This window comes from Adiantum capillus-veneris, unplaced genomic scaffold (assembly GCF_014529385.1).
Source record: "Adiantum capillus-veneris isolate H3 unplaced genomic scaffold, ASM1452938v2 Hic_scaffold_325, whole genome shotgun sequence".
In the NCBI taxonomy this organism is placed as follows: Eukaryota; Viridiplantae; Streptophyta; class Polypodiopsida; order Polypodiales; family Pteridaceae; genus Adiantum; species Adiantum capillus-veneris.
In genome coordinates, this window is record NW_028221436.1 from 3,750,515 (window position 1) to 3,777,816 (window position 27,302).

Sequence of the window (27,302 nt, forward strand, 5' to 3'; positions counted from 1 at the left end):
GAAGGCCAATAAAAGCGCCTAGAGGTGATAGAAGAAGTTGGAATAACCTGGTGTTCAGCAGACATTTTGTCAAACTCATCAATGCAACAAATGCCACGATCAGCAAGAACCATAGCACCTGTTATTGAAGCAATTCACTTACAAGGTTCAAGATAGCAAGTCCTTATATTGTGGAAATTCCATGGGTTTGTAAAGCCCACAACTCAGACACATCAACAAAAAAAATTTCATCAACACGTTCCCAGGGTTGCATATGCATCCATACATGAGTATGGATCCGGACGGCACAGTACGTCCATACGGAACCCTTTTGCTTTTTTAATCCTGATCTTCAGCATGGCATGTGTACGCCTCACATTTTGGAATCGCCTGCAGCCATTCTTTGGTTTATTATAGAGAGCAACCTGCTATTGCAGAGAGTGTTCAAGGCGTGACTACGAGGGTACCGTGTAATTATTTAAGGGTCTTATCTAGTGTTCAATCTATAGTGCTAATCCATGAAGTTGGTTCATTGCACACACTGTGTAATCGATACATAACCAACAGGTTTGTGAAGAATCTATCTACATTTCAAGTTTTTAAGAAAATAGTACATACTGATACGTACCTTAACATTTTCTCTATGCAAAAGTATATACCTTACGTACTCCCTACCGTACACTATGTACCTTTCCACCTTGCACATTCTCCTAGTCAGAGCAAGTATATAATGGCAGCATAACAAAATGCCAAGTTAAGAAATGGGAGGAGAGTGTAGAATCTAGATACTAAAGACAAACTGTCAGAATCCCAAATGAAAAGGGCCCAATAGTGGGTAAGGTGCCTGACTAAGAGTGAAGCTAAATCAGTGAACTCCTCTGGGGTCAAGCCTCGGGCCCAGCTCAGCCTTACCAAAATTCAAATATCAATCCAATGACAAACAGATATTGCTGAGCCTAGTCCCATGCAGAAATAGAACTTGCTTTCTTTGGCCTCTCCTTGTCAATCGTCTATAAATTGCAATGACGCCATATCATTTGCAAGTTGCACTGCAAGGGAGTTCCTCCTCCTCAAGGCAATGCAACTGTGCACTCACCAAAGTTGCTTCAAGCAACTGCCTATAAGAGGATGCAGATAGTCAACTGCTGCAACTAAGGACCGTTTGCATCCCACCAAAGCGCAGATCCAACCTCCCGGTATCCCACAGGTGCTACTTCTCTCGCAAAGCTAGCCTCTTGACTTTGCAAAAGATCACTATATGCAGCACCAAACTATCTAAGACCATTCAAAAGCTATTGCTCACCTTATTGTCCTTCTCTTGCTTGTTCCTTGAGAGTCTAGATCAACCATGTAGAGTAGTAGGCAGTCTAACCTTTCACACACAAGTCACCTATCGCGGACACAACCCTTCAGCTTCTCAATCAACCGATCCATGGTCTCATACACTTTGCCATCCACAATGCTCAAAGAGGTGAATCAAAGACTTCATCATAGCCTCAATGTTCTTCGAGTTTTCCCACCTTATGCCGTTGTCGACATGTGCCCTGCACTCTATCCATTAACTGTAGAAGCCTTTGGCCTGCCAAGAGACTCATTAATGAGGAAGAGTCCCTTGATGCCCCGCTGGATGTGGGAAAGTACCCTATATGTACCACCCCTGTCAGACTGTTTATAAGTTCCTGTAGAGAGCCATCGAGGTCTAGTGTGATCAAACCATCACACATTACATCGCAATATACTTGACAAGTCTGCATGTAAAGTGATACTCAGGATACCGAGAGCTAGGTGAGGATAGCCTTTCTATCTGACCCATACCTACTTACAATATGCATAATCAGCTGCCACACCAATCAGTCACCCAGAGATTAGCGGAGTTATGTAGGAGAACCCACAGGTAGTCCGCTGTACTAGCATCTCCTGCCTTGTAACATGTAAATGCACCAGACCCTAGCCATTGTGACTATCCATCTAAGTCAATCAGTCCATGCGCACTTCCCATAGTCTCCAATATTCTTTTATATTATACATATCCTGCAATGTATTTCGTATAGCCATCTTGTCTGCAGCTATCTAGAATCCCATAATATATATCTTTGTTTTGTACTGTTGATTAGGTTATTTTGTTACTCTGACTTTGTATCAGATCCACCACCTTGTAACTTTCTGGTCTCATAGGTCACTATGGCCTTTTGAAGACGTTAATATAACATTTCATTTCATTTCTATACATGGGCTTGGAATCTTGGATGCAGTGGACCTTCTCCTCAGTAGTCAATGACCAAATCTTCTCCTTCTCAGGTGCTGTTTATTATTCTGAAAAGTTAGGTACTGCTGTGAACCCTTGAGAGCATCACAAGGGCTGAAAATCTGGAGCATTTAGAGAAAGCAGCAGTCTCCATTATTTCAAGGTTTATGGCATTCAATTCTTTAAACCACCATAATAATTTCAGGTCATGTAAGAGGTGCATGAGCAACTTCAGGATTAAAGAAATGAAGCTGGCAGCACCATACAACATGTTCAAACACAGCACTGATCCAAGCACAGTCATCAGAGGGGAATGTGCCTTGATACAAGAAGAAAAATAGTCCAATCACATCTTGCAAACATACAGAATGTTGTATATGCCCTTCATGTAATCACTACCCAAGTCTATCTAACAATTCACGTGATCAATACCCAATTCTATGTAGCAAAGTAGCATAAGTACTGATATTTTACCTGCCTCAAATACATAATCACCCGTAATAGCATCCTTGACAACTGCCACTGTCAGTCCTGCTGTGGTGGTGGTATTCCCGCACACATAAATTCCACGAGGTGCAACTCCAGCGGCAGCTTGCAAAAGTTGACTTTTCCCAAGACCCGGATCCCCTTAACATTTAAGAGCTGACATTATTAATCTTGTTGGATCAAATATACATTAGATACATTATTAATCTTGTTGGATCAAATATACATTAGATACATTATTATACATTAGATACATTACTATACATTAGATACATTATTAATCTTGTTGGATCAACTATACAATATATACATGATAAGATTGCAAGGTTAATCGGCTCACCTACTATTAAAACATGAATGTCCCCCCTTACAGGGACTTTGTTTTGATCAAGTACATACTTCTGTACACCTCCAAATAAAGCCAATGTTAAACCAGCTGCACCCAACAAAAACCCTAAAACATGTTACATTCCTACAATACAAAGCCACATTCCAAAACACTTCAATTCATAAGAATGTGTGAGCCAAGTGATAATAAAATGTCATAGAGCCTTAACAAACTAAGGTAATTCACAACGAAGAAATTTTGACCTGGTCAAGCACCTTTTACAAGTTCGTGTCCATAGATTGATGGGCATATTGAATGTAAAATTTGTCGAAACAGGTCAGGACCATGCTCTGTAGCAAATCTCACAATGAACTCCAAATCGCGTGGACTAAAAGTTCTGGCATTTGGTGGAGCCGCAGCCCTCACATCATTCTCATGGTCCTCTGTAGCTGTGCTCTGATTTTTTGAGTTTACTACCGAGATAGCTTCCAAATACAAGTAAAAAAGACTCTGACCCTTTGTTTTGTGCTTTCCTGCATGAGTACAGACAGTCATGTCCATAACACTAAAAGGCTTCAAGGACACTTGTATCAATGCAGATACAAAGCACGATCAATCATGAACCCAATGAGTTAAATGCAACACTTGATGCAGGTAACGGCATCAAGACTACCATCTGGCAAAGCATTCACAATGGACTGGAGTGCCAGCCTAAGCAAAGTACAGATTTTGCATTGAGCAGAAGTCTATATATAATTTGGCAGCTGGAATACATCTGCTTCTTCAAAAAGACGAACTCAGTCACTTATCAATTACTGCAAAATAACCCCTTCTTTTAAAGATTGAATCTGTTAAGATCTTAAACAACCCAACCACCCAGCTCCCCCCCCCACCCCCCTGCCGCGCCAGCACCAAAAAAGAAAAAGTAAAGACAACAAACATGAAAACAGATTCCTATAATAAGGTGTTTCCCAGAGAGAACAAAAAATGTGACAAATTTGACATTATTAACCCAACTTTTACCACCTGTACAGGATGCATGTACTTTGCACTTACCCCCTCCAACATCCATGTCAGTATTGATAGCCTTCACTAAACCACAAACCGTTACTACATCCCCTGGTACACAAACATCCACAAGATCATTTGTCAATTCACACTCCACAGTCCTCGGCATGCGTCCTTCCTCATGACCATGAGCCTCCGATAGCTCTTGGATCCTACACAAGATGAATGACATGATATGTAGCAAATCAAAACGTACAAGTTGCTACTGGAATAATGTAGTCCTTCACTATTAAAATGAAGCCAAAAACCCCTGATAAAAGAACCAGAAGCAAACCTCCAAAAACAAGAAACACAGAGACCCACATAATCACAAAAAAAGAAACGAGAAATCATGCTATAATATGGTGCCTCCTTGCGCACATAAAGTATCCTAGCTTTCAATGATGCTACACGAGTCATTCAGCCAAATAAGTTCAAGTGGTCAATTTGTAGGTAGCCGTAGTCTCTCTGTGACTATTTCTCAATTGCGCATCTTCATCAGATGACATTTGTTTGGCTGGATATGGAGCAGACTTGAATATCACCTAGAGAGGAGTTTGGGAAAAATATGAGACCTTACGAGATCATTTCGTACATCCTAACAACGTACATTAAACCTAGAGGGCCTATCACCTATGCCATCTTATGCAAGAGACAAAGAGCACTACACATCCAAACGGCTTTCATACGCCAGAAACGTTTTGAAACGCTTTGTAAGTTTCGAACGCGTACAAAACACGTTAACAACACTGGACTCCAGCACAAATTGCATGGATTGTAAGCAGTTTTGATCAGATGGTTGTTCAATGTGTCAAAGATTCAAGCCAAGGACATATGTATCAAGGATTGATGCAACTTATGTTTTCAAAATCGATAAAGAACTTTTTTGGACCAAGGAAGATTGATATACAACAATTTCTCTCCCAAAAGGGACTTCTGCTGGTAGCAATAGGACAACACAATGACCTTACTAGGAATGTACACATCTGGCATCCCATAACATTTTCAATAAAACTCACCTTCTCATTGCATTGTTTAGCAATGTCTTCCCTAATAGAAAACCTCATGATTAGGTATCATATCACTTGAAGACCAGACCACCACTCTTCAAGGTGTAGTATGTACTGGTCTATGAGAGCTATGAGGAACACTTTTAATTTTCTTTTCTCCATTTGGTACAAAAACTTCAGGATTGATGAAACGGCTAAGGTGCAGACTTGTATTTCGACATTTGCATAAATGGGTGTCCAGAAAGTATAAATGGTCATCCTTATCCACAAAAAGTTAAATCAAAATTTTCAAGCATTTAGACTACTTTACCTCAATTTCTGAAAATTGATGGTTTTCACAAGGGTTCTATTCGGCTGAAAAGTTTTGCTCTTGCATCCATGCATTCCACATGATGCTGGTGGTGAATAACGACCATCTAGAAACTGTTTTTCCATGGCATGGCCACATTTTAAACATGAGAAACGCATTTCCACAACTAAAGGCTTGACCACACTCATCCGAACAACAGTACCCCGTACAGAAATCAATCTCCCTGTCAATTTGTCAGACATATTTAGCATTTTATTTTATTTTTTTCAAGTTCAATTAAAATATAAAACCTAAGAAAGAAAACCTTCCAAAGAGCACATGTAACCAACCAACATAAGCTGCCTTCAAGTGCTTTAAAGCTAGCACTGATTCTGAGTAGTTATGCAGTCGAATATAGATTTTTCCTGGGTTCAAAGACTCCTTGTTGCCAGAAAACAGTATCTGAAACCAATGACTTCAAAAGGTAAGCCCAAAACATCAATAAGCCTCACTAAGATTATGAATCAGCCCAACACATCAATGAGCTCTCTTGGATTATAAATCAGAAAAGCTTTATTTTCAGGAGACAAGTCAGCAAATTGTTTTTTTAACGGCGTCCAAAAGCATGCACTGCTACGGACATAAATGCAGCAAATACTTGAGACTAGACAACAGTTATTGAATCAAAAGAACACATCACCTGGTCTCACCAATGATAGCCTCTTAAAATCAGTGTAAAAAGGTTGGATCAGCATGTAGATCCAAGTTTTCAGCCCAAAACAGGCCATTCTCAGCCAAATAAGAACTAGACTTAGATATAAAGCCCCTATCCTTACTGTCACGGGACGGGCACCACGTGCCAACGGAAAAGAATAGACTGAACAGACTTTTAGCACTTCAACAACTGAACTGAAAGAGAAATGAAATGAAATGAAATGTTATATTAACGTCTTCAAAAGGCCACAATGACCTATGAGACCCGAAAGTTACAAAGTGGTGGATCTGATACAAAGTCAGAGTAACAAAATAACCTAACAACAGAGAGAGAGAGAGAGAGAGAGAGAGAGAGAGAGAGAGAGAGAGAGAGAGAGAGAGAGAGAGAGAGAGAGAGAGAGAAATGAAATGAAATGTTATATTAACGTCTTCAAAAGGCCAGAGTGACCTATGAGACCAAACTGATACAAAAGTGGTGAATCTGTTACAATGTCTGAAAAGTGTGAAAGTGTGAAAATAAATGCGCAAAACTAAATACAAAGTATTACATAAACTTCTTAGGAGCATTCTGGGTGTCTGGCTAGAATGCTTCTAATCCTATGTTGTAGTCTCCTCCGGTGAAGTGTGCTTCTGCATCTCGGTCGTGGTCGTCTCGATTTCCTAAGCTCAATCGCCCTGTCAATGAGGGTGCCTTTGGTATGAATGCGGGTACTCCTTTGTGCTCGCTGCTGGCCTCTTGCTTCTCCTTCCATTCCTGCTTCTCTCGATCCGAAGAAATCTGTGATCTGCCTCTGAGGCTGTAGTGCTCTTTGTCTTCTCATTAGATTATCCCTGTGCCGATGTAGTTCCAATAGGTACAGGCCTAAGCACCTTTGATCTTGGTATTGCATGACTCTATCTAGAGGTCCAAAGCCTTCTTTAAATAGGCAATGGAAACACCCACGTATCTCATAGTATACGGTGCAATGACATATGTAGTGTAATTCTGTCTCCGGCTCCATTCCGCATAACTTGCAAATTCTGCTCTCAGGTGGGATTCCCCTAAATCTGCCAAATTCAATTTCCAGCTGGTGTGAGGATGTACGAATCTGACCAATAGCACATCTCAAACCATGAGACAGGTGGGTATCCATGTAGCTCGGGCGAATCACAAAACCATCTTCAGATAGCTGTAGGAAGTTTTCTTTGTAGTCGGCCATCTTCGTGCCCAATTCTTGTGTAGGGTCTACCCATGTCCTCTTAGTGTCCAACTGTATAAGACCTTGGCGGATGATTTTATTAATCTCCGTTCGTGTGATTGCCAGTGATGGAGCCTCAAGAGAGTATTGGAAGGGGGGTAACCTTTCCATACTGAACCCGTGTCTCTGAAACCACGAGGACAGTTGCGCATACCAGCATGATGTATCTCCTTTCATTGCTAATTGTCGAGAGGATTCGAGGGCCAATCTAGTATATCGGCAATTATTTGTATCCCATAAACCATGTATAAAGAACATTGATCTGGTAAGAGCTTCAATTTCTATCGGAGGGCAGCTAGTTCCGCTCGGGTAATCGCGTGTGGTACGGAGGCCTTGGCTCTAATCATTCGGGAAATCATAGATACCAAAGGTCTCTCCATTGACTTCCAATTATCCTCATCCACAGATGGTCCCCAAATCTGGACCCCATAAAGCATAGGTGAAGCCACCACAGTATCAAAGAGCCAAAGTTTTGTTCGTGGTTCCTGAAACTGCACTTGTGAACACATCCTGAAATTGCACTTGTGGAGAGAGAGAGAGAGAGAGAGAGAGAGAGAGGAGAGAGAGAGAGAGAGAGAGAGAGAGAGAGAGAGAGAGAGAGAGAGAGATGAAATGGAAGACGTCCAAAGAGAATGTGAGAGACCGAGGACACAGTGATGTGGATCTGATACAAAGTCAAAGTACAAAAAATGACAAAATAAAATGACAGAATAAAATGCTATGGAATCTGAAACAGCTAGGTTGATCTAAGCGAAGGTGGGATAGCTAAATCACATAGCAATAAAGATCCAAGATCCACTCGCTGCGATCTCATCAAGTCCAGTCAATAGCCTGACTCCAGGATTGCTGCTCCAGTCTATCAAGCTCTGATGCAACCTCCGTCGATTTGTTGGTCGGAACAAAGGGATTGACTCTTGATGAGCTCTCGAAGGGTTGAAATGTCTCCAAAGCTCAGGCGACCTCCAGAGCTCTCTAGAACTTTATTGTCTGGATCCAAAGAGCAACCACGTCCCAAGTGATAAATGCTCTTGCTCTCCAATTCCCATCTGCGCAAGGCGGTTTGTATTAAAACACTAGATCTTCATGCTCGTGTCGAAGGCCGTGAGAAAGTAGCAATTGACTAGGAAGCTCCTTTCCTTCGAGTTACCACACAGTCGGAGAGTGAGGGCAAAACCTTCTCACAATTTCATTAAAGACATCTCATCAAGTCAATAAGTTTGCAAGATTTAAAGACTCCACTTGTCTACAAACTTCATGGACAAATCTCCCTCCTTAGGATATGGTTAATTCATTCAAAAGCATAAAGAGGTTTACTATGTCTCTATGAACAAAGGGTCATAGAAAGTAGAGAAAGGGTATGTAGAATTTATACAAATTGCAATCTTCTCTATGCTCTCTTATTAAGACAAGCTCTGAATAGCTCCCTATCTCCTTTGATTGAAAGCGAAAGGAAGGACTATTAATTAAGACGCAAATGAGGGAAAAAATTCACCAAATGTGAGTCTATGAAGCATGAACTTTGGCCGCAAGTTTCCTGAAGAGTCTTTCCTCAATGGTGAAATGCACTCACAAATGCCAAATTTCACTCTATTTACCAATCTTAGGGCACACACTAGTTGGATGAATGCGTGGTCTCCTTATTGGCCCAACAACAAGAGGAAAATGGAATCCACGCGTAGGACCGTCCGTCTTAACTTCACCACCCTCTTGTTATGAGGGAGACGCCTTACTACTTGCTCCTGCACTCAATTGGTAATAGAGCTAGATCTCTAAGGATTGAAACTTTCATGAACACACATTCCCAGTTAGAATAAATGATCGTTTTTTTGTTTCTTTTGTATGTAACAACTTGGACAAAGAAAAAAGAAGAACATACACACTACTTTGCCGGGCTGCACTTCATTTTAAAATAAAATGAACCATGTACATCAAAAGAAGTGTGGTAGTTGATGAGAGGTAGAAATGACAGGGTTTGGTGATGCAAGAATTTCTCCTGCTCTTTGGGCACCAAAACATGAACACCCATTCGTTGTGGAAATTGGATCTTTCTACTAATTGCATCGTTTATTCTAATATGTGGAGTAAAATGAAAGGGAAAAACCTCTATTCCTGGGCCATATCCATGGCCTATGCATGTCCTAAATGCTTTAAAACAAAACAAAAATAAGACGTCCAAACTAAGGTGTACCTAATGAGAGGCAAAATAAAAGGATTTACTGAATCGTTTTCTCGGGCCACTAAGAGGACCTAAAATTCTACGAATGACACGTTGATATTGAACTTAGTACTAACATTATGTGTACCTTTTGCCTGCTTTGGGTATGAAGGGGATCATACAAATGCTTCGTGATTCATGCAAACTACTTGACTATGCTAAAGGTTGATTCTACCACAAAAAATTCACAATCCGTCTCAGTGGGGGCACGAAAATTGAGGCGGTCGGCGGGGCGGGCAACAAGAAGAGTGGCCTCTAGACACCCTTCAAGGCTCCCGTGCTGCTCAATGGGGCTGGGGCACAACACAACACAAACCAAAAAACACAAACCCACCGCCAAATCCCAACTACACAAGGGGCACCACCTAGTTTAAGAGCGAACTAGGACGCAAAAGAGGAGAATCGTTAGAGCAACCCACAAACAAGCAAGGAATTTACACTAACCCTAACACCAATGGATATACTCACACTACACAGATAGAGAGAGAGAGAGAGAGAGAGAGAGAGAGAGAGAGAGAGAGAGAGAGAGAGAGAGAGAGAGAGAGAGAGAGAGAGATAGTGCTCGGGCTGCTTTGAAACGTATCGGCAATGATCAAGCAAACACAACTATATATTTAAGAAAGAGAGAGAAAGGGGGGGGGGGTGCTTGTTGCATTAATACCTTCTTACAAATCTGTCATGACAAATCAAAGTGAGATTAGTACTTGTTCAACATAGCTTGCGTAAATTTCACCACAACACATCACAAGAAAAGCCACCCCAATCACTGTCTTAAGGCCAGGGAGTCCTCTCCACCCTGTCGCCCTCTTACAGTATGTGGGATTTATGGCTAGATTGATGACAACACCAGAGACAAGCTATCAAGAACTTAACAAAAAAAACACCAAGACACTTACACATCATTGTTGTCCATTACTTCACGTTGGAAGGGAGACAAAGTATCCAAGCTTAGTCCAAATCCACCCTCCTTGATTCAGCGAATGTTGGGCTTACACTAGTAGGAGAAATGATGATAGATTTCCTACTCTCAATTGAATGATCACTCTCTCTCTTACAATGGCATAGATTTCCCTTGCTAATCCCCTATTACAACACATGCACATGCATAAGACAATGAGCTTCCACTCAAGAGCTCCTTCTAGAGAGGTTGAGCTTGGCTTCTCAAGCTATAGCATAGTGCTCTTGCTTATGGCTCCCCCCCTTTTATGCTAGCTACACCCTCCTTTTATAGCAATTTTGAAGGCTAGGGTTACTCCTCTAACCATGGTTGGGTTAGATTTTCAGCAATTTATCTAATTTCTTTTGCTTGGAATTATCAAGAAGTTGGTGGGGAAAGAGAGAGGAGAGAAATGGAGGTGATAGGACTTTTCATAGTGGGTTAGTGTTAGTAGAGTTAGTATTAATTTACAAATGGAATTGGATATTTACAATGGGAGTATCCATGTAGGATACAAATAAGGAAGAAAAACTCTTAAGAGGTAAGAAAAGGTGGATTTCTTACAAGGTTGATGCTCCAAGTGTCTTGAGTAGGGCCAATTTTGACGCTTGTTGACGGTCCACTAGCTTTGACGGTACATTTTTTCTCCACTCTTGACCTTCCTTGAGAGACAAGGTAATTGAAGCTGAGTAATCAACCACCATGATGCTGTCTTTTAAGAGAAGAGGCTGAATTTTGTGGTTTTTTGATAGATATGGGTAATTTGGAGGAGGAAAAATGAGACTAGGTGGTCAATTTTGGAATGGAATTGTGTGTGGGAGGTATGAGTTCACCATGGTTTCTCTTATTCTTCAAGGTTGAGGAGAAGGTGAGTAGTGTGCAGAGAGGAGTGGTGAGAGAGATGGGGATGATGAGTGGAGAAGTGTGTGTGAAAGAGGAAAATGATAAAGTGGAAGAGAGAGTGTGGCTGCATAGCATGGGAAAACTGGGGTCCACTAAAAAATCATAGCTCACAGCTGGTAGCTCCAAAAATCATGAAAAAATTTGGGGTGATTATTCAGAGCGTGGGCTACATTTTTCTTTTACCACCGCTCCAAATTCGGAGTGGAGATAGGTGCCAAAATTCTCACCAAAAAGCCTGTTTTTTATGCCTGCAAAAGTTCTTTTAGTGGCCCCTCCTTTGTTGAATTTGTACAATGCATCCAAGAGTGAGCCCCTCCTTTGTCATATTATAATACAAAGCATTCAAGTTTCCCTTGACCCATGCATGGAGGAGGATTATTGGTGAAATAAGAAATATATACATGGTGGGACTAGTGTATGGACTATTCATGGACTTTAGCTCAATGAGCACATGGTGTTAGAATAATGAGTAAAAATAATAATAAAAATATGGAGGAGTTATGGATATGGAAAGATATTGGAATCATATGATATGGTCCCTCCTTGAATTATTTTGGGTGAAAGAGGAAAATGTATGCAAGTAAATAATATAATAAAAGTAACCAATGAGTAGAAATCAATTTTTTGTTTTCACGAGGGTGAGGGTGAAAATGTGGGAGTGATTTGTATAAAGGAAAAATATGAGGTTAGAGTATGTACATATTGGCAAATAAAATAAAATAATATAAAATATATATATATAATTATGGTGTAAGAGGATGAAAGAGGTGTACATAGGTTTAATAAAACACACACTAAGTAGAAATATTTAAATAAAATACCAAAATAATTATAAAAAATCCCTATATTTAGGCCATATATACAATGAAATATTTACACACAAAGAGGCCATAATATACTTTATTTTTTTATTTATTTTATTTTTATTATTTTTTTGGCTCACCTAGCCCAGTGACTAGCTAGCTGAGGGTTTTTAAGAAGATATGGGAAAAGTCCCGTGACTCACGCACGCCTATGTACAGTGAAATGGTAGGGATAGCCACAGTGTTTGGGTGATTTTGGTAGGGTGAGGTAACTCACTGTGGCAATTACAAAGAGCCGAAAAAACGGCTATCATTAGCCCTCCCCCTGGATGATGGTATATTCATGTACCATCATAGAGCATCTTTTCCAAAGAGAGTGCTTCAGAGTCCTTGACGAGATCTTCATTGTTTGGCCCCTCAGAATTTTGGCTGGAGTTACACTCATGCTTCATGTAACAATACTTACATGAGACAGCGGCCTTTGGACAGATCTTTGGTAGATCCTTTGGTAGAAGGCGACTCAAATAGGGCTTCAAGCGATACCCGTTTACCTTCCTGGAGTGCTCTTTACCATTCAAGTCCATAAGCTGATAGTAACTAGAATTGAAAGCCTTCTTGACTATGTATGGCCCTTGCCATCTAGTTTCAAACTTGGCATCAAAACGATTGTCAAGTCGATTGTCATACCTTAGCACAAGCTCTCCTTCCTTGATGCCTTTGTCCTTCAGTTTCTTGTCGTGCGTTTCTTTCGCTTGTGTGGCTTTCCTCTTGTAGCACTCGTATGCTGCTTCTCTTTTCCACTCAAGCTCCACTAACGTAAGAAGTCGATCCATCCATACCTCTTGATCATCTTGTGCTGATTTGCCATGAAGTCGCATTGTTGGAATGTTTAGCTCAATTGGCTGCTGTAAAGCCTCTTGACCATAGACCAAGTGAAATGGTGTGAACTCCGTGGCTTCCCTATATGTGGTTCGATACGCCCACAAGGCACCATCCAAGAAGTCATCCCATAATTTTGTCTTGTTTTGCACCATCTTTCTAATGATTCCTGCAATGACACCATTAGCCTTCTCCACCAAACCATTTGACTGTGGGTAGTATGGTGTGCTATGACGATGTAGAATGTGAAGCTCTTCACAAACTTCTGTGAGCAATCCTTTTCTAAACCCTGGACCATTATCAGAAACAATCTCCAAAGGTGTGCCAAATCTACAACAAATGTGAGTGTAGACGAATTTGCTCACTGTCTTCTCATTTACCTTTGCCACACTTTGTGCTTCCACCCACCTAGTCATATAGTCTACAGCCACTAGAATGTAGAGTTTACCATTTTTTGTCCTAGGCAGAGGACCCATAGCATCAATGCCCCACTTTTCAAAGGGTCCATTTGCAAGCACTATTTGCCTCGGGCCATGCACCAACCTTCTATTTCCATTTATCTGACAAGTGTGACAGCTTTTACACCAATGTTGAACATCCACATGCAAACTTGGCCAAACATACCCCGAAAGCAAAATCTTCTTCACAGTTAATTCTTGGGCAAAATGACCACCACATGCCTCTTCATGCAAACCTTTTAGAATGGCTGGAATTTCCTTGATAGTTGGTACTCGTCTGCACACTTGATCCTTCCCTCTTTGATAGAGGGAGCCTTCTAGGAAGAGATATACGCTTGCCTTCTTCATGAGTCTCCTCTTCTGAGCTTTTGTGAAGTCTGGTGGAAACTCACCCTCCAAAATGTAGCCAATGATGGGAGCCAATGACTCCAATCCCTGGTACCTCGGTTGCTTCACAGCAGCCGCCACCATGATGACCTGCACTTCTTTCTTTACACATGCAACGGCTTGTTGTGCAAGTAAATCAGCATCTTCATTCTGTTTCCTAGGAATATGATATAGTTGCACTTCTTCAAATTGATTAAACAATCTACGAATGGCATGAACTTTTGTCCGTAAGCTCTCATTCTTGCATGCCCAAATGCCTAAAATCTGTTTAACAATGAGAAGTGCATCTCCCTTTACCATGAGGCGTTGTATCCCTTGGCCAATGCACATCTTCAAACCATGAAGTAGAGTGTCATATTCTGCTTCATTGTTGCTAGCTGAACTTGGTAGATTGAACTTCTCTTTCATGACCACCTCTCCACTTGGGTTGAGCAACACTAGCCCTCCCCCTGCTTTTCCTGTGGCTCGACGAAAAGCTCCATCAAAGAACAAAGTAAAAGCATTAGGAATACTTTTGGTGGTGGCAATGGTAGGGTCTTTACTTCAGGCACCTTAATCTCCTTTTCGTGCACCCTATAAGTGAGAATCCCTGCCAATTGTGCACGCACACTATCTTCTACCTTGAAAGAGTATTGAAACTCTTGCAACTCCATAATCCACTTTGAGATCCTAGTACTAAGATTCATTTGAGATGACACCCAAGGGAACAAATTTTCTGCAGTGAGAATTACAAAAGGTTTTGGTAGCAGGTAGGATCTAAACTTTCTCACCGCAAACATGAGAGAAAGCATCATGAGTTCTGCTTCTGTGTAGTCTCTCTCCAAAGCATTCATGACCCTACTAGCAAAGTAGATGGGTCGCATCCTTGTACTGTGGGGATCTTGTTGTAGCAACACAGCACCAATTGTTTCTTTCCCAGCACTAGAGCTAACAAAGAATGTGTACTCCCAACAAGGAGGCATGAGTGTTGGTAGCTCTGACAAAATGACTTTAATGTTACAAAAGTACTCTTCAAGCTCATCAGACCATGCAAATTCTACTTGTTGTGTCAACTTTTGCAAAGGGTGAAGTAACTCCGAGGCTAAGTGAATGAAGCGTGACATATACTTCACCTTTTGAATGAATGAGATGACCTCCTTAAGACTCTTGGGTGATGGTAGCTCAATAAGAGCCTTTGCCTTCGAAGGATCCACTTCAATGCCTTTGTAAGAAACTTTATGACCAAGCAAGATTACTTCATCCTCACCTATATGGCACTTGTCGGGGTTGAGTTGACCTCCCATGTCGTAGAGCTTCTTTAAACCTTCTTCTACCCTTTGTAGATGCAATGATTTTGAGCTATAAATACAGAAATCATCAATGAACACCCTAATTGACTTTCCAAAGAATGCTTGAAACACCATATTCATGAAACGTTGGAATGTTGCAGGAGCATTTGTCAGACCAAATGGCATGACTCTAAAAGCATAACAACCCCAAGGAGTGATAAAGGTTGTTTTCAATTGATCCTCCAGTGCAATCCCTATTTGAAAGTAACCTGAGTAACCATCGCACACAGTGTACTTCTCATGACCAGCTACCTCATTTAGTATCTCATCCTGGAATGGGAGGGGAAAGTGATCTCTCTTTGTTGCCTCATTGAGGGGACGGTAATCCACACACACCCTCCACTTGCCGTTCTTCTTAGGAGTGACAACAACAGGAGAGACCCACTCTGAATTCTCCACTGGATAAATGAACCTGCTGCTAGAAGCTTTCTTACCTCCTTGAGTAAAGCCTGCTCCTTGATGACTCCTAGCCTTCGTAGCTTCTGAGCCTTAGGTGTGGCCTCTGGCTTCAACTCAATTTTGTGTTGAACAGCATCTACTCCACGCACATCGGTGTAGTCTTTAGCAAAAAGCCTAGGAAACTTCCTTAGCACACATTTGAACTCCTCTCTTTCATCCTTTGTAAGTGTTGTTGATAGCATACCTTCCAGCATCCCTTCATCTTGATCACCTTCGTTCTCTTGAGGACCTACCTCCTCCAAGCCTTGACAAGAGGTCTCTTGGTTGCTTGGCTTAAACCTTACCCCCATGACTTCGATGGAAGACTCCTCTTCAGTAATGCTGCCGCTACTTTCTTCTTCTGAAGTGCTATCGGTCCAACCTTCTTCCGTCTCACTTTGAGATGATTCTTCATGGAGCTCCTCTTGGCGTTGCTCCTTCATGTCAAAGACAACCTTCTTGTGATTGTCATTCCTGCAAATTAGCTTTCCACTCTCCCAATCCTGCAAAGCTCGCATTTTCATTAGCCATGGTCTTCCTAGGATAAATGGGTAACCATTTCCCTTGGTAGACATGACATAGAAATCCACTGCCTTCTTAATGCCAAAGGCCTCCACAAAAATTTTTTACAAATGCCTACGCACCTAGCCTTGCTATTGTTTGCCATCTTGACCCTAATTTCAGGTGTCTCATGGATGTGCATGCCTAGTTTTTGCATGAGTCCCTCTGTCATGATGCAAATTTGTGCACCCCCATCCACTAGACCTTTCCTAACCAATCTCCCTTTGATGTAACAGTCTAGCACCGGTGTAATGTCCTCATTCATTTCAGCTTGTGCAATTTTTACAACAGGCACACTCTCTTTTACCTTTCTCCTAGTGCTAACTGCCCTTGTTAAATCCCTCCTAACTTGTGGACATAATGCAAGAAATTGAGGCCATGAAATATCAGGACCCTTACCTCTCATGTCTTCCAACAAGTTGTACGGAGCCATACCATGTCCAAGAGGGAAGTCTTGGAGGTTGATACGACGTCGAGTCCTCTTGGTTTCCTTGGTTTCCTTTGCCTTCTTGCCTTGTCCATGGTCACTCTGTGATGTGACTCCTTCTTTCTCTTTACCTTTTCCTCGGCCACGCTTAATTCCATTGGCTTCCATGTCAACCTCATTTGAATTTGTCACCTCTACCACATGCACATTTGGATCTGGCAAAGGTGGAACTCCTTCTACCCCTTGTGGAGGTGGTCTTGGTCCATTTGGCCTTTGTAGAAGCCTTGGTTGTTGACCAGTTCCTTCACCTGCATTCATCACTGGGTAATTCAAGTTAGGCCTCCCTGGCTCCCCACGGGGCCAAGGACAATTATACATCCCATGTCCAGACTCTCCGCAATTCCAACATTGCAAGACTCTCCTAGGTCGTGGATCTCGCTCTTCAGACTTCTTTGCTTGTCCCTTTGGACCTACAGCTTGTGCAAGGTGAATTGACAGGCTGCTTAAAGATTCGTTTAACTTCTCAATACTTCCGCCGTTACCTCAGGAAGCTCCCTCGATGTTGATGCTTGTGACTTACCTTTGGGTCTAAGACCTTCTATTGGAACCTCTCCCCTTAAGCACTTGAGTTTCCTATACTTCTCAGCAGCCCTAGTTTCAGCTGCATCAAAAGTAGCAGGTGCACCCGCCTCAACTTTTACCTTAAGGTCAGGAAAGAGTCCGGCTATGAACCTCTCCTTCTTTAAAAATTCTGCACCATCACCAGGGTTAGCAACATTTCGTATCCATAGAGCCCAAAGACGTAGAAACTCTTGCTTGTACAAGTAGTAGTCATCTAAGTCTTTTTGCTTATGAGAAACAATGTCTTGCCATAGTTTTGAGTGTTTTGGGGATCAAAGAAGTATCTCTTAAAACGATTCAAAACTTCTGTGTAATTCCCCTTAACTTCCTCAGGCAAAGAGTCAAACCAAGTACTAGCATCTTTCCTAAGGACCACCTCAAACATTTCTACACGTTCTTGATCGGTTACTATCCTCTTGATACGGCAAGACATCTTGAAATTTGCTAAAAATAATTCTGCATCCTCTCCAGGCTCTCCAAAGAAAAGAGGATATCCAGACATTTGGCGTTGGCTCTCCATTATTATGAAAGATTACAACACGAGTTACAATAAGGGATACAATAGAGATCTAGAACCACTCGCCTGCAAATGAAGAAGTGAGAAAATACCACTCTAGGTTTTCTTCTTCAGCTATCCAAGCTTCAATAAGGTCTCGATTTGTTTGATCAAAACAAAAGGGTAGACTATTGATGAGCTCTAAGAAGGGTTGAAATTCTTCAAAGCTAAGGCGATAAACAGAAATCTCTAGAACTTCATTTTCTGGATCCAAAAGAGCAACCACGTCCCAAGTGATAAATTGCACTTGCTCTACAATTCCCAATGCACAAGCGGTTTGTATAAAAACTAGATCTTCATGCTCGTCGAAGGCCGTGAGAAAGTAGCAATTGACTAGGAGCTCCTTTCCTTCGAGTTCCACACAGTCGGAGTGAGGCAACCTTCTCACAATTTCATAAAGAACATCCTCATCAAGTCCAATCAAGTTTGCAAGATTTAAAGACTCCACTTGTGCTACAAAATTCCTGGACAAAAACTCCTTAGGATTATGGTTAAATCATTCAAAAGCATAAAGAGATTTACAATGTCTCTATGAACAAAGTGTCATAGAAAGTAGAGAAGGATGAGAATTTATACAAATTTGCAATCTTCTCTATGCTCTCTTTATTAAGACAAGCTCTGAATAGCTCCCTATCTCCTTTGTTGAAAGCGAAAGGAAGACTATTAATAAGACGCAAATGAGGGAAAAATTCACCAAATGTGAGTCTATGAAGCATGAACTCTGGCCGCAAGTTTCCTGAAGAGTCTTCCTCAATGGTGAAATGCACTCGCCAAACGCCAAATTTCACTCTATTTACCAATCTTAGGGCACACACTAGTTGGATGAATGCGCGGTCTTCCTTAGTGCCCAACAACAAGAGGAAAATGGAATCCACGCGTAGGACCTTCCGTCTTAACTTCACCACCCTCTTGTTATGAGGGAGACGCCTTACTACTTGCTCCTGCAACTCAATTGGTAATAGAGCTAGATCTCTAAGGATTGAACTTTCACTGCACACACATTCCCAGTTAGAACAAATGATCGTTTTTTTGTTTCTTGTAACAACTTGGACAAAGAAAAAACAAACATACACACTACTTTGCCGGGCTGCACTTCATTTTAAAATAAAATGAACACATGTACATCAAAAGAAGTGTGGTAGTTGATGAGAGGTAGAATGACAGGGTTTGGTGATGCAAGAATTTCTCCTGCTCTTTGGGCACCAAACATGAACACCATTCGTTGTTGAAAATGGATCTTTCTACTAATTGCAACGTTTATTCTAATGTGTGGAGTAAAATGAAAGGGAAAAACCTCTATTCCTGGGCCATTATCCATGGCCTATGCATGTCCTAATGCTTAAAACAAAACAAAAATATAGACGTCCAAACTAAGGTCGTACCTAATGAGAGGCAAAATAAAAGGATTTACTGAAGCGTTTATCTCGGCCAACCTAAGAGGACCTAAAATTCTACGAATGACACGTTGAAATTGCAACTTAGTACTAACAATTATGTGTACCTTTTGCCTTGCAATGGGAATGAAGGGATCATACAAAGCTTCGTGATTCATGCAAACTACTTGACTATGCTAAAGGTTGATTCTACACAAAAATACACAAGCCGTCCTCAGTGGGGGCACCAATTTGAGGCGGTCCGGGGCGGGCAACAAGAAGAGTGGCCTCTAGACACCCTTCAAGGCTCCCGTGCTGCTCAATGGGGCTGGGGCACAACACAACACAAACCAAAACAAACAAACCCACGCCAAATCCCAACTACACAAGGGGCACCACCTAGTTTAAGAGCGAACTAGGACGCAAAAGAGGAGAATCGTTAGAGCAACCCACAAACAAGCAAGGAATTTACACTAACCCTAACACCAATGGAATACTCTCACACACTAAAAACACAGAGAGAGAGAGAGAGAGAGAGAGAGAGAGAGAGAGAGAGAGAGAGAGAGAGAGAGAGAGAGAGAGAGAGAGAGATAGTGCTCGGGCTGCTTTGAAACGTATCGGCAATGATCAAGCAAACACAACTATATATTTAAGAAAGAGAGAGAAAGGGGGAGGGGGTGCTTGTTGCATTAATACCTTCTTACAAATCTGTCATGACAAATCAAAGTGAGATTAGTACTTGTTCAACATAGCTTGCGTAAATTTCACCACAACACATCACAAGAAAAGCCACCCCAATCACTGTCTTAAGGCCAGGGGAGTCCTCTCCACCCTGTCGCCCTCTTACAGTATGTGGGATTTATGGCTAGATTGATGACAACACCAGAGACAAGCTATCAAGAACTTAACAAAAAAAACACCAAGACACTTACGCATCATTGTTGTCCATTACTTCACGTTGGAAGGGAGACAAAGTATCCAAGCTTAGTCCAAATCCACCCTCCTTGATTCAGCGAATGTTGGGCTTACACTAGTAGGAGAAATGATAGATTTCCTACTCTCAATTGAATGATCACTCTCTCTCTTACAATGGCATAGATTTCCCTTGCTAATCCCCTATTACAACACATGCACATGCATAAGACAATGAGCTTCCACTCAAGAGCTCCTTCTAGAGAGGTTGAGCTTGGCTTCTCAAGCTATAGCATAGTGCTCTTGCTTATGGCTCCCCCCTTTTATGCTAGCTACACCCTCCTTTTATAGCAATTTTGAAGGCTAGGGTTACTCCTCTAACCATGGTTGGGTTAGATTTTCAGCAATTTATCTAATTTCTTTTGCTTGGAATTATCAAGAAGTTGGTGGGGAAAGAGAGAGGAGAGAAATGGAGGTGATAGGACTTTTCATAGTGGGTTAGTGTTAGTAGAGTTAGTATTAATTTACAAATGGAATTGGATATTTACAATGGGAGTATCCATGTAGGATACAAATAAGGAAGAAAAAACTCTTAAGAGGTAAGAAAAGGTGGATTTCTTACAAGGTTGATGCTCCAAGTGTCTTGAGTAGGGCCAATTTTGACGCTTGTTGACGGTCCACTAGCTTTGACGGTACATTTTTTCTCCACTCTTGACCTTCCTTGAGAGACAAGGTAATTGAAGCTGAGTAATCAACCACCATGATGCTGTCTTTTAAGAGAAGAGGCTGAATTTTGTGGTTTTTTGATAGATATGGGTAATTTGGAGGAGGAAAAAATGAGACTAGGTGGTCAATTTTGGAATGGAATTGTGTGTGGGAGGTATGAGTTCACCATGGTTTCTCTTATTCTTCAAGGTTGAGGAGAAGGTGAGTAGTGTGCAGAGAGGAGTGGTGAGAGAGATGGGGATGATGAGTGGAGAAGTGTGTGTGAAAGAGGAAAATGATAAAGTGGAAGAGAGAGTGTGGCTGCATAGCATGGGAAAAGTGGGGTCCACTAAAAAAATCATAGCTCACAGCTGGTAGCTAGCTCCAAAAATCATGAAAAAATTTGGGGTGATTATTCAGGGCGTGGGGCTATATTTTTTCTTTTTACCACCGCTCCAAATTCAGAGTGGAGATAGGTGCCAAAATTTCACCAAAAAGCCTGTTTTTTATGCCTGCAAAAGTCTTTTAGTGGCCCCTCCTTTGTTGAATTTGTACAATGCATCCAAGAGTGAGCCCCTCCTTTGTCATATTATAATACAAAGCATTCAAGTTTCCCTTGACCCATGCATGGAGGAGGATTATTGGTGAAATAAGAAATATATACATGGTGGGACTAGTGTATGGACTATTCATGGACTTTAGCTCAATGAGCACATGGTGTTAGAATAATGAGTAAAAATAATAATAAAAATATGGAGGAGTTATGGATATGGAAAGATATTGGAATCATATGATATGGTCCCTCCTTGAATTATTTTTGGTGAAAGAGGAAAATGTATGCAAGTAAATAATATAATAAAAGTAACCAATGAGTAGAAATCAATTCTTTGTTTTCACGAGGGTGAGGGTGAAAATGTGAGAGTGATTTGTATAAAGGAAAAATATGAGGTTAGAGTATGTACATATTGGCAAAAATAAAATAAAATAATATATATATATATATATATATATAATTATGTGTGTAAGAGGATGAAAGAAGGTGTACATAGGTTTAATAAAACACACACCTAAGTAGAAATATTTAAATAAAATGCCAAAATAATTATAAAAAATCCCTATATTTAGGCCATATATACAATGAAATATTTACACACAAAGAGGCCATAATATACTTTTATTTATTTATTTATTATTATTATTATTATTATTATTTTTTGGCTCACCTAGCCCAGTGACTAGCTAGCTGAGGGTTTTTAAGAAGATATGGAAAAAGTTCCGTGACTCACGCACGCCTATGTACAGTGAAATGGTAGGGATAGCCACAGTGTTTGGGTGATTTTGGTAGGGTGAGGTAACTCACTGTGGCAATTACAAAGAGCTGAAAAAACGGCTATCAATAGGTTGGACAAGTGGTGGACCTTAACACCCAAATATTCTTAATATAATGACATAGAGTGAAAAAGTGGTGAATCTTGAGACCAAACCGCTCATGCTACTAGCGTTAATAGGTTGGACAAGTGGTGGACCTTGAATGTAAACCCCCCATGTTTCAATAGAGTTAGCTTTGACAAATGGTAGAGGATCCTTCTCTCCATGTTTCAATGGAGCTTAGCTTGGACAAGTGGTGGACTTTGTTCTCTCTATGTTTCAATAGAGTTAGCTTGGACAAGTGGTGGACCTTGGAGCCAAACCCCCATGTAAAACATATCATGGACATTTCAAGTGGTGAGAAAGAATACCCTTTAAGATATACCCTTATAGGTTGGACAAGTGGTCGACCTTAACACCCGATCTTCTTAACGTAATGACATAGAGTGGAAAAGTGGTGAATCTTGAGACCAAACCACTCATGCTACTAGAGATAATAGGTTGGACAAGTGGTGGACCTTGAATGTAAACTCCCCATGTACAAAATATCGTGGGTTTAAGGTATTTCAATGGATCTTAGCATCTTGGAGACATGGTGCAGCTTGCTTCTCTTCATGTTTCAATGGAGCTTATCTTGGACAAATGGTGGAGCATCCTTCTCTCCATGTTTCAATGGACCCTAGCTTACACAAGTGGTGGACCTTTGCTTCTCTCTATGTTTCAATAGAGTTAGCTTGGACAAGTGGTGGAACTTGGAACCAAACCCCCATCTAAAACCTATCATGGTCATTCCAAGTGGTGAGAAAGAATACCCTTTAAGATATAGCCTTATAGGTTGGACAAGTGGTGGACCTTAACACCCAGATCTTCTTAATATAATGACATAGAGTGGAAAAGTGGTGAATCTTGACATCAAACCACTCATGCTACTAGTGATAATAGGTTGGACAAGTGGTGGACCTTGAATGTAAACCCCCATGTACGAAATATCATGGGTTTAAGATATTTCAATGGAGCCTAGCATTTTGGAGACATGGTGCAACTTGCTTCTCTTCATGTTTCAATCAAACCTGTCTTGGACAAATGGTGGAGCATCCTTCTCTCCATGTTTCAATGGAGCCTAGCTTGGACAAGTGGTGGACCTTTGATTCTCTCTATGTTTCAATAGAGTTAGCTTGGACAAGTGGTGGACCTTGGAACCAAACCCCTATGTAAAACCCATCATGTGCATTCCAAGTGGTGGTAAATAATACCATTTAAGATATAGCCTTATAGGTTGGACAAGTGGTGGACCTTAACACCCAGATCTTCTTAATATAATGACATAGAGTGGAAAAGTGGTGAATCTTGAGACCGAACCACTCATGCTACTAGGGATAATAGGTTGGACAAGTGGTGGACCTTGAATTTAAACCCCACATATACAAAATATCATGGGTTTAAGGTATTTCAATGGAGCCTAGCATCTCAAAGACATGGTGCATCTTGCTTCTCTTCATGTTTCAATGGAGCCTATTTTGGACAAATGGTGGAGCATCCTTCTCTCCATGTTTCAATGGACCCTAGATTGGACAAGTGGTGGACCTTTGCTTCTCTCTATGTTTCAATATAGTTAGCCTATATTAGACAATTAGTAGACCTCGAATCTCTCCATGTTGTCTAGAGCTGAGCTTGGACAAGTGGTGGACCTTACTTCTCCCTTCCCTTAGTTTACTAGCTTAAATGATCACTATGTATACTGCTTAGATCTAGCTTGAACAAGTGGTGGAACTTGTATTCACACAAACTTAATCCATTACAAAAAAGTATATGTTAAAATAACATTTGGTTTTTTTTGTTTCAGGAAAGATGGCTCCAAAAAAACAGGTTGCAAGGGTTGCTGTCTCAGTTGACTATACTTGCAATGATCTTAGGAAATGGTATTTGGACATACATGGTATAGAGGGTGCACAATTTCATAAGGTGCATCTATTTATTGCCAAAAAGGAGAATGACAACTTGTTTGAAGATGTTGGACAAGTTGTGGAAGCATCTGTCTCTGTAGTTGATAGTCATCCAGAGGTGGAATGCATTGACATTCTAGTTCCAATGAATCTAGAATTTCAACTATCTCCAGGAGCATATGCATTGGAGCGCATGTTAGAAACAAAGAAGAGACAATGTTTTCTCGAGGATGGAAGTTTGCAGAATCAAATCCAAATATCACAGCAGATCAAATTCAAAGCTCCATCATTGCCACACTACAACGAAAAAAGGTGAAAGCTTCACGACCACCATCCACAAAGAAGCAAGCAAAAGTGCAGAAAGTAGAAGCTAAGTGAACTAGTTCCATTTTGGATGTAGACAAGGCATCTTTGGCATCCTCATCAACAGAGGGTTCAATGTCAAAGATGAGAATTGTGGATCCAGATGTTTAGAAGCTGAGGCCATGAAAGGACAAGAAAAAGATACAGGTGGAATGAATAAGTACATAAATTATTTTCCTTTCCAATATAGGGAATTTGATATCCCTATTCAAAATTGTTGGCTTGCTCCTGATCACTATAATGCATGTATTATGGATAAAAAACACGCTGAAAGTGTGTTATTTGGATTTTCACGGAGTACGACCAAGCCTGCAGCATGTGCATATTTGATGCCTGTTCGAAATGCAAAATCAAAGAAGGGGACTCCTTTGGCAGTAGAAGAGGTAGAGGAGCAAAAAATAAAGATTATCATTATTGGATTCTTGATGGGCAGCATTCAATCTATGCTGCAAAAAGTTTTGCTTCACAATGAACAAAACAACAAAGAGATCTTTGAAAGACTGATTAGCGTGTATAAATTTAGAAAGGCTCGCATATTGTTGTGAATGCTCCTCCATTTGTTGCAACTGCTATATCTGCCATTGCAAATGAGGAGGCTCAGGCATTGTATGTCAAGCAACCTTACAGCCAAATATTGAGACATTTACGGAGTCAATGGATCTTCTCAGGACGACCACCAAAGGCAGCAAGTGGAATTGCCGAGGGACATGCATCTCGTGCCGGATGGGATGTAAGTTATTTTCTTTGTCTTTTTGATAGTGTTTAATTAACAAATCTTGCTCAATAGTTTAATTATTCTCTATTTATTTTTAGGCTTTTCTTCGATTGGCAAGAATGAGTGCAGCAGCAAGTTGGATTGCTAAACAAGCACACATGGTCACGTACTCTGATTTAATTTATGATTGCTGGATAAAAATCATTGAAACGCTAGAAGAGGAGAATAAGAAACCCCCAACAACTGTATTTAGATACCTTTGTGGCCTTGAGAATCAGAGGTAAAGACTATTCAAGAAGAGATTAGAGATGAGAAGATTTTCTGTCAAAGAGTGCAAAGGATGGTGATGCAACTGACATGTATGATCGAATCAAGCAGTTGAAGCAAGACAAATTGATTCAAGATGCACTTCTTGAAGGCTTCAACAATTTGAATGAGTCTTCACCATGTAAGACTGGGAGGAGGTGGTCAAAATGTATAACATCATGATGTTGTTTAAAAACAATTTTAGCTATGCTATGCGAGGAATGGATCAGATCTAGTTTTGACGCGTGGAACAAAGAAAATGGCTTTTCCAGATGGAGCAATAAAAATACATGCATGGGCAATTCACCTTCAAAAGGAGGAAAAAGAGCCTAGAGATTTGCCATGGTCAAATATATGTGGTGAGCCTACAAATGGAAGGCAATCTCTACTTGATGCGCCACTTCAATAATAAAGTGCCTATTGGCTTATGTGTTTTAGATATGACAAAAAACGTTGGAGGCAATTTGAAGTGGAGTGAGGAGACATTTAACAATGCTTTGGATGGGATCTTGGCTATTGCTGGAGGGTCAACAGATCCTGGATTTGTCTTTCTTGCATTTGTGGATTTCACTAACTTCACAAAATTGCAATGTGCCTTTCACGCCATGGGAGATAATCTGAGCTACCATTGTTGTGGTGCATTGCATCACTTTCCATCAGCTCCTTGCAAAGGAGCAATTCAATTCCTAACAGTTATTGCCTTCTTGTGGACAAGGCAATGCATTTGAAGACCTGAGAAGAAGATCAGAGGAACATCCCATGCCAATTGATTGTTCTCTTCTTCAAGTAGCAGATAGCGATATGTCAGATTTGCAATATTTGGAGGCCAAAAAAGAGCTTTGGTCAAGCACTACATTCGTACATATTGTTTTGAAGACCGCAAGCTTGTTGATGTTTTTGGTGATGGCTCCTTGGTTGCACAAGAAGCAATACAACAGAAAAAAGAAGTTATCTGCTTAATTGATAGTGTGGAGGAAGGCAAAAAGCGTGGAGACCATGCTGCTAGACTTTGTTAAGTCTCATGAAGATATAGAAAAAATGGGCTGGACTTCAACAATCCACTTCGCAATCAGGCGACATTGTGCCTGTTACAGAGGAGTGCTCTCCACAAAGAGAAGAAGAACAAACAACAACACCTCCTGTCAATGGAGGACTTTTGGAAATGGAGACACGTATGTTTTGAGTTTCTTGTGCATGTTAGAGTGTTTCTTGTTACTGATTTGATTTCGATACTTTATAGTTAGATTTTTTTATATAGTATGATTGAGTTTGTATTTTTTATCTCAAGCATTCGAGGTTTGAATGTAAATAGTAAATTACTTGAGTTTTTGAATGGTGGATCTGTAGACTAAAACTATAACATTTAATACTCACAAAGACTTAATTACTTAAGAGCTTGAACTCAATAAGTTTTGGACCTTTTATCAATACCCCTTGATATGATACATTAGATCGTAGCATGGTTAATGGTGATGCTTCATAAATTGAACCTAGCTTAGACAGGTGCTGGAGCCTAAATTTAACTAACCTTGCTAGAAGGGAGCTTATGTTTGGACTTTGAGAACTAGCATAAGTAATTATTAGAGCAATAGATTTAGACATGTGGTGGTGGCAGGCTTAGAGACAAAATCGTTATGAGATTGGAAAGGTTTATTAAAGTACTGGCAATTTACTTAGTTTTAGTCTCATTAAATGCATAGCTTGACAAAAGGTGGACCTTACATGGGATCCTAATTTCAAGAGGTGTGGTAGACCTTCAAACAAAGCA

At 40.7% G+C, this 27,302-nt stretch overlaps 1 protein-coding gene across 1 annotated transcript in view; it reads right to left on the reverse strand.

The window, feature by feature from the left end:
• The window catches only part of LOC147417107 (uncharacterized), an 81,778-nt gene that overhangs the window by 4,526 nt on the left and 49,950 nt on the right, over positions 1-27,302 (reverse strand). Inside the window, exons 5-11 of the mRNA XM_086507801.1 lie at positions 5,735-5,846; positions 5,406-5,628; positions 4,095-4,258; positions 3,314-3,571; positions 3,051-3,146; positions 2,699-2,851; positions 48-118 (exon numbers count right to left, since the gene is read on the reverse strand). Of these exons, the coding sequence (XP_086363927.1) occupies positions 48-118; positions 2,699-2,851; positions 3,051-3,146; positions 3,314-3,571; positions 4,095-4,258; positions 5,406-5,628; positions 5,735-5,846 (1,077 nt within the window). The remainder of the gene's footprint in view (positions 1-47; positions 119-2,698; positions 2,852-3,050; positions 3,147-3,313; positions 3,572-4,094; positions 4,259-5,405; positions 5,629-5,734; positions 5,847-27,302) is intronic.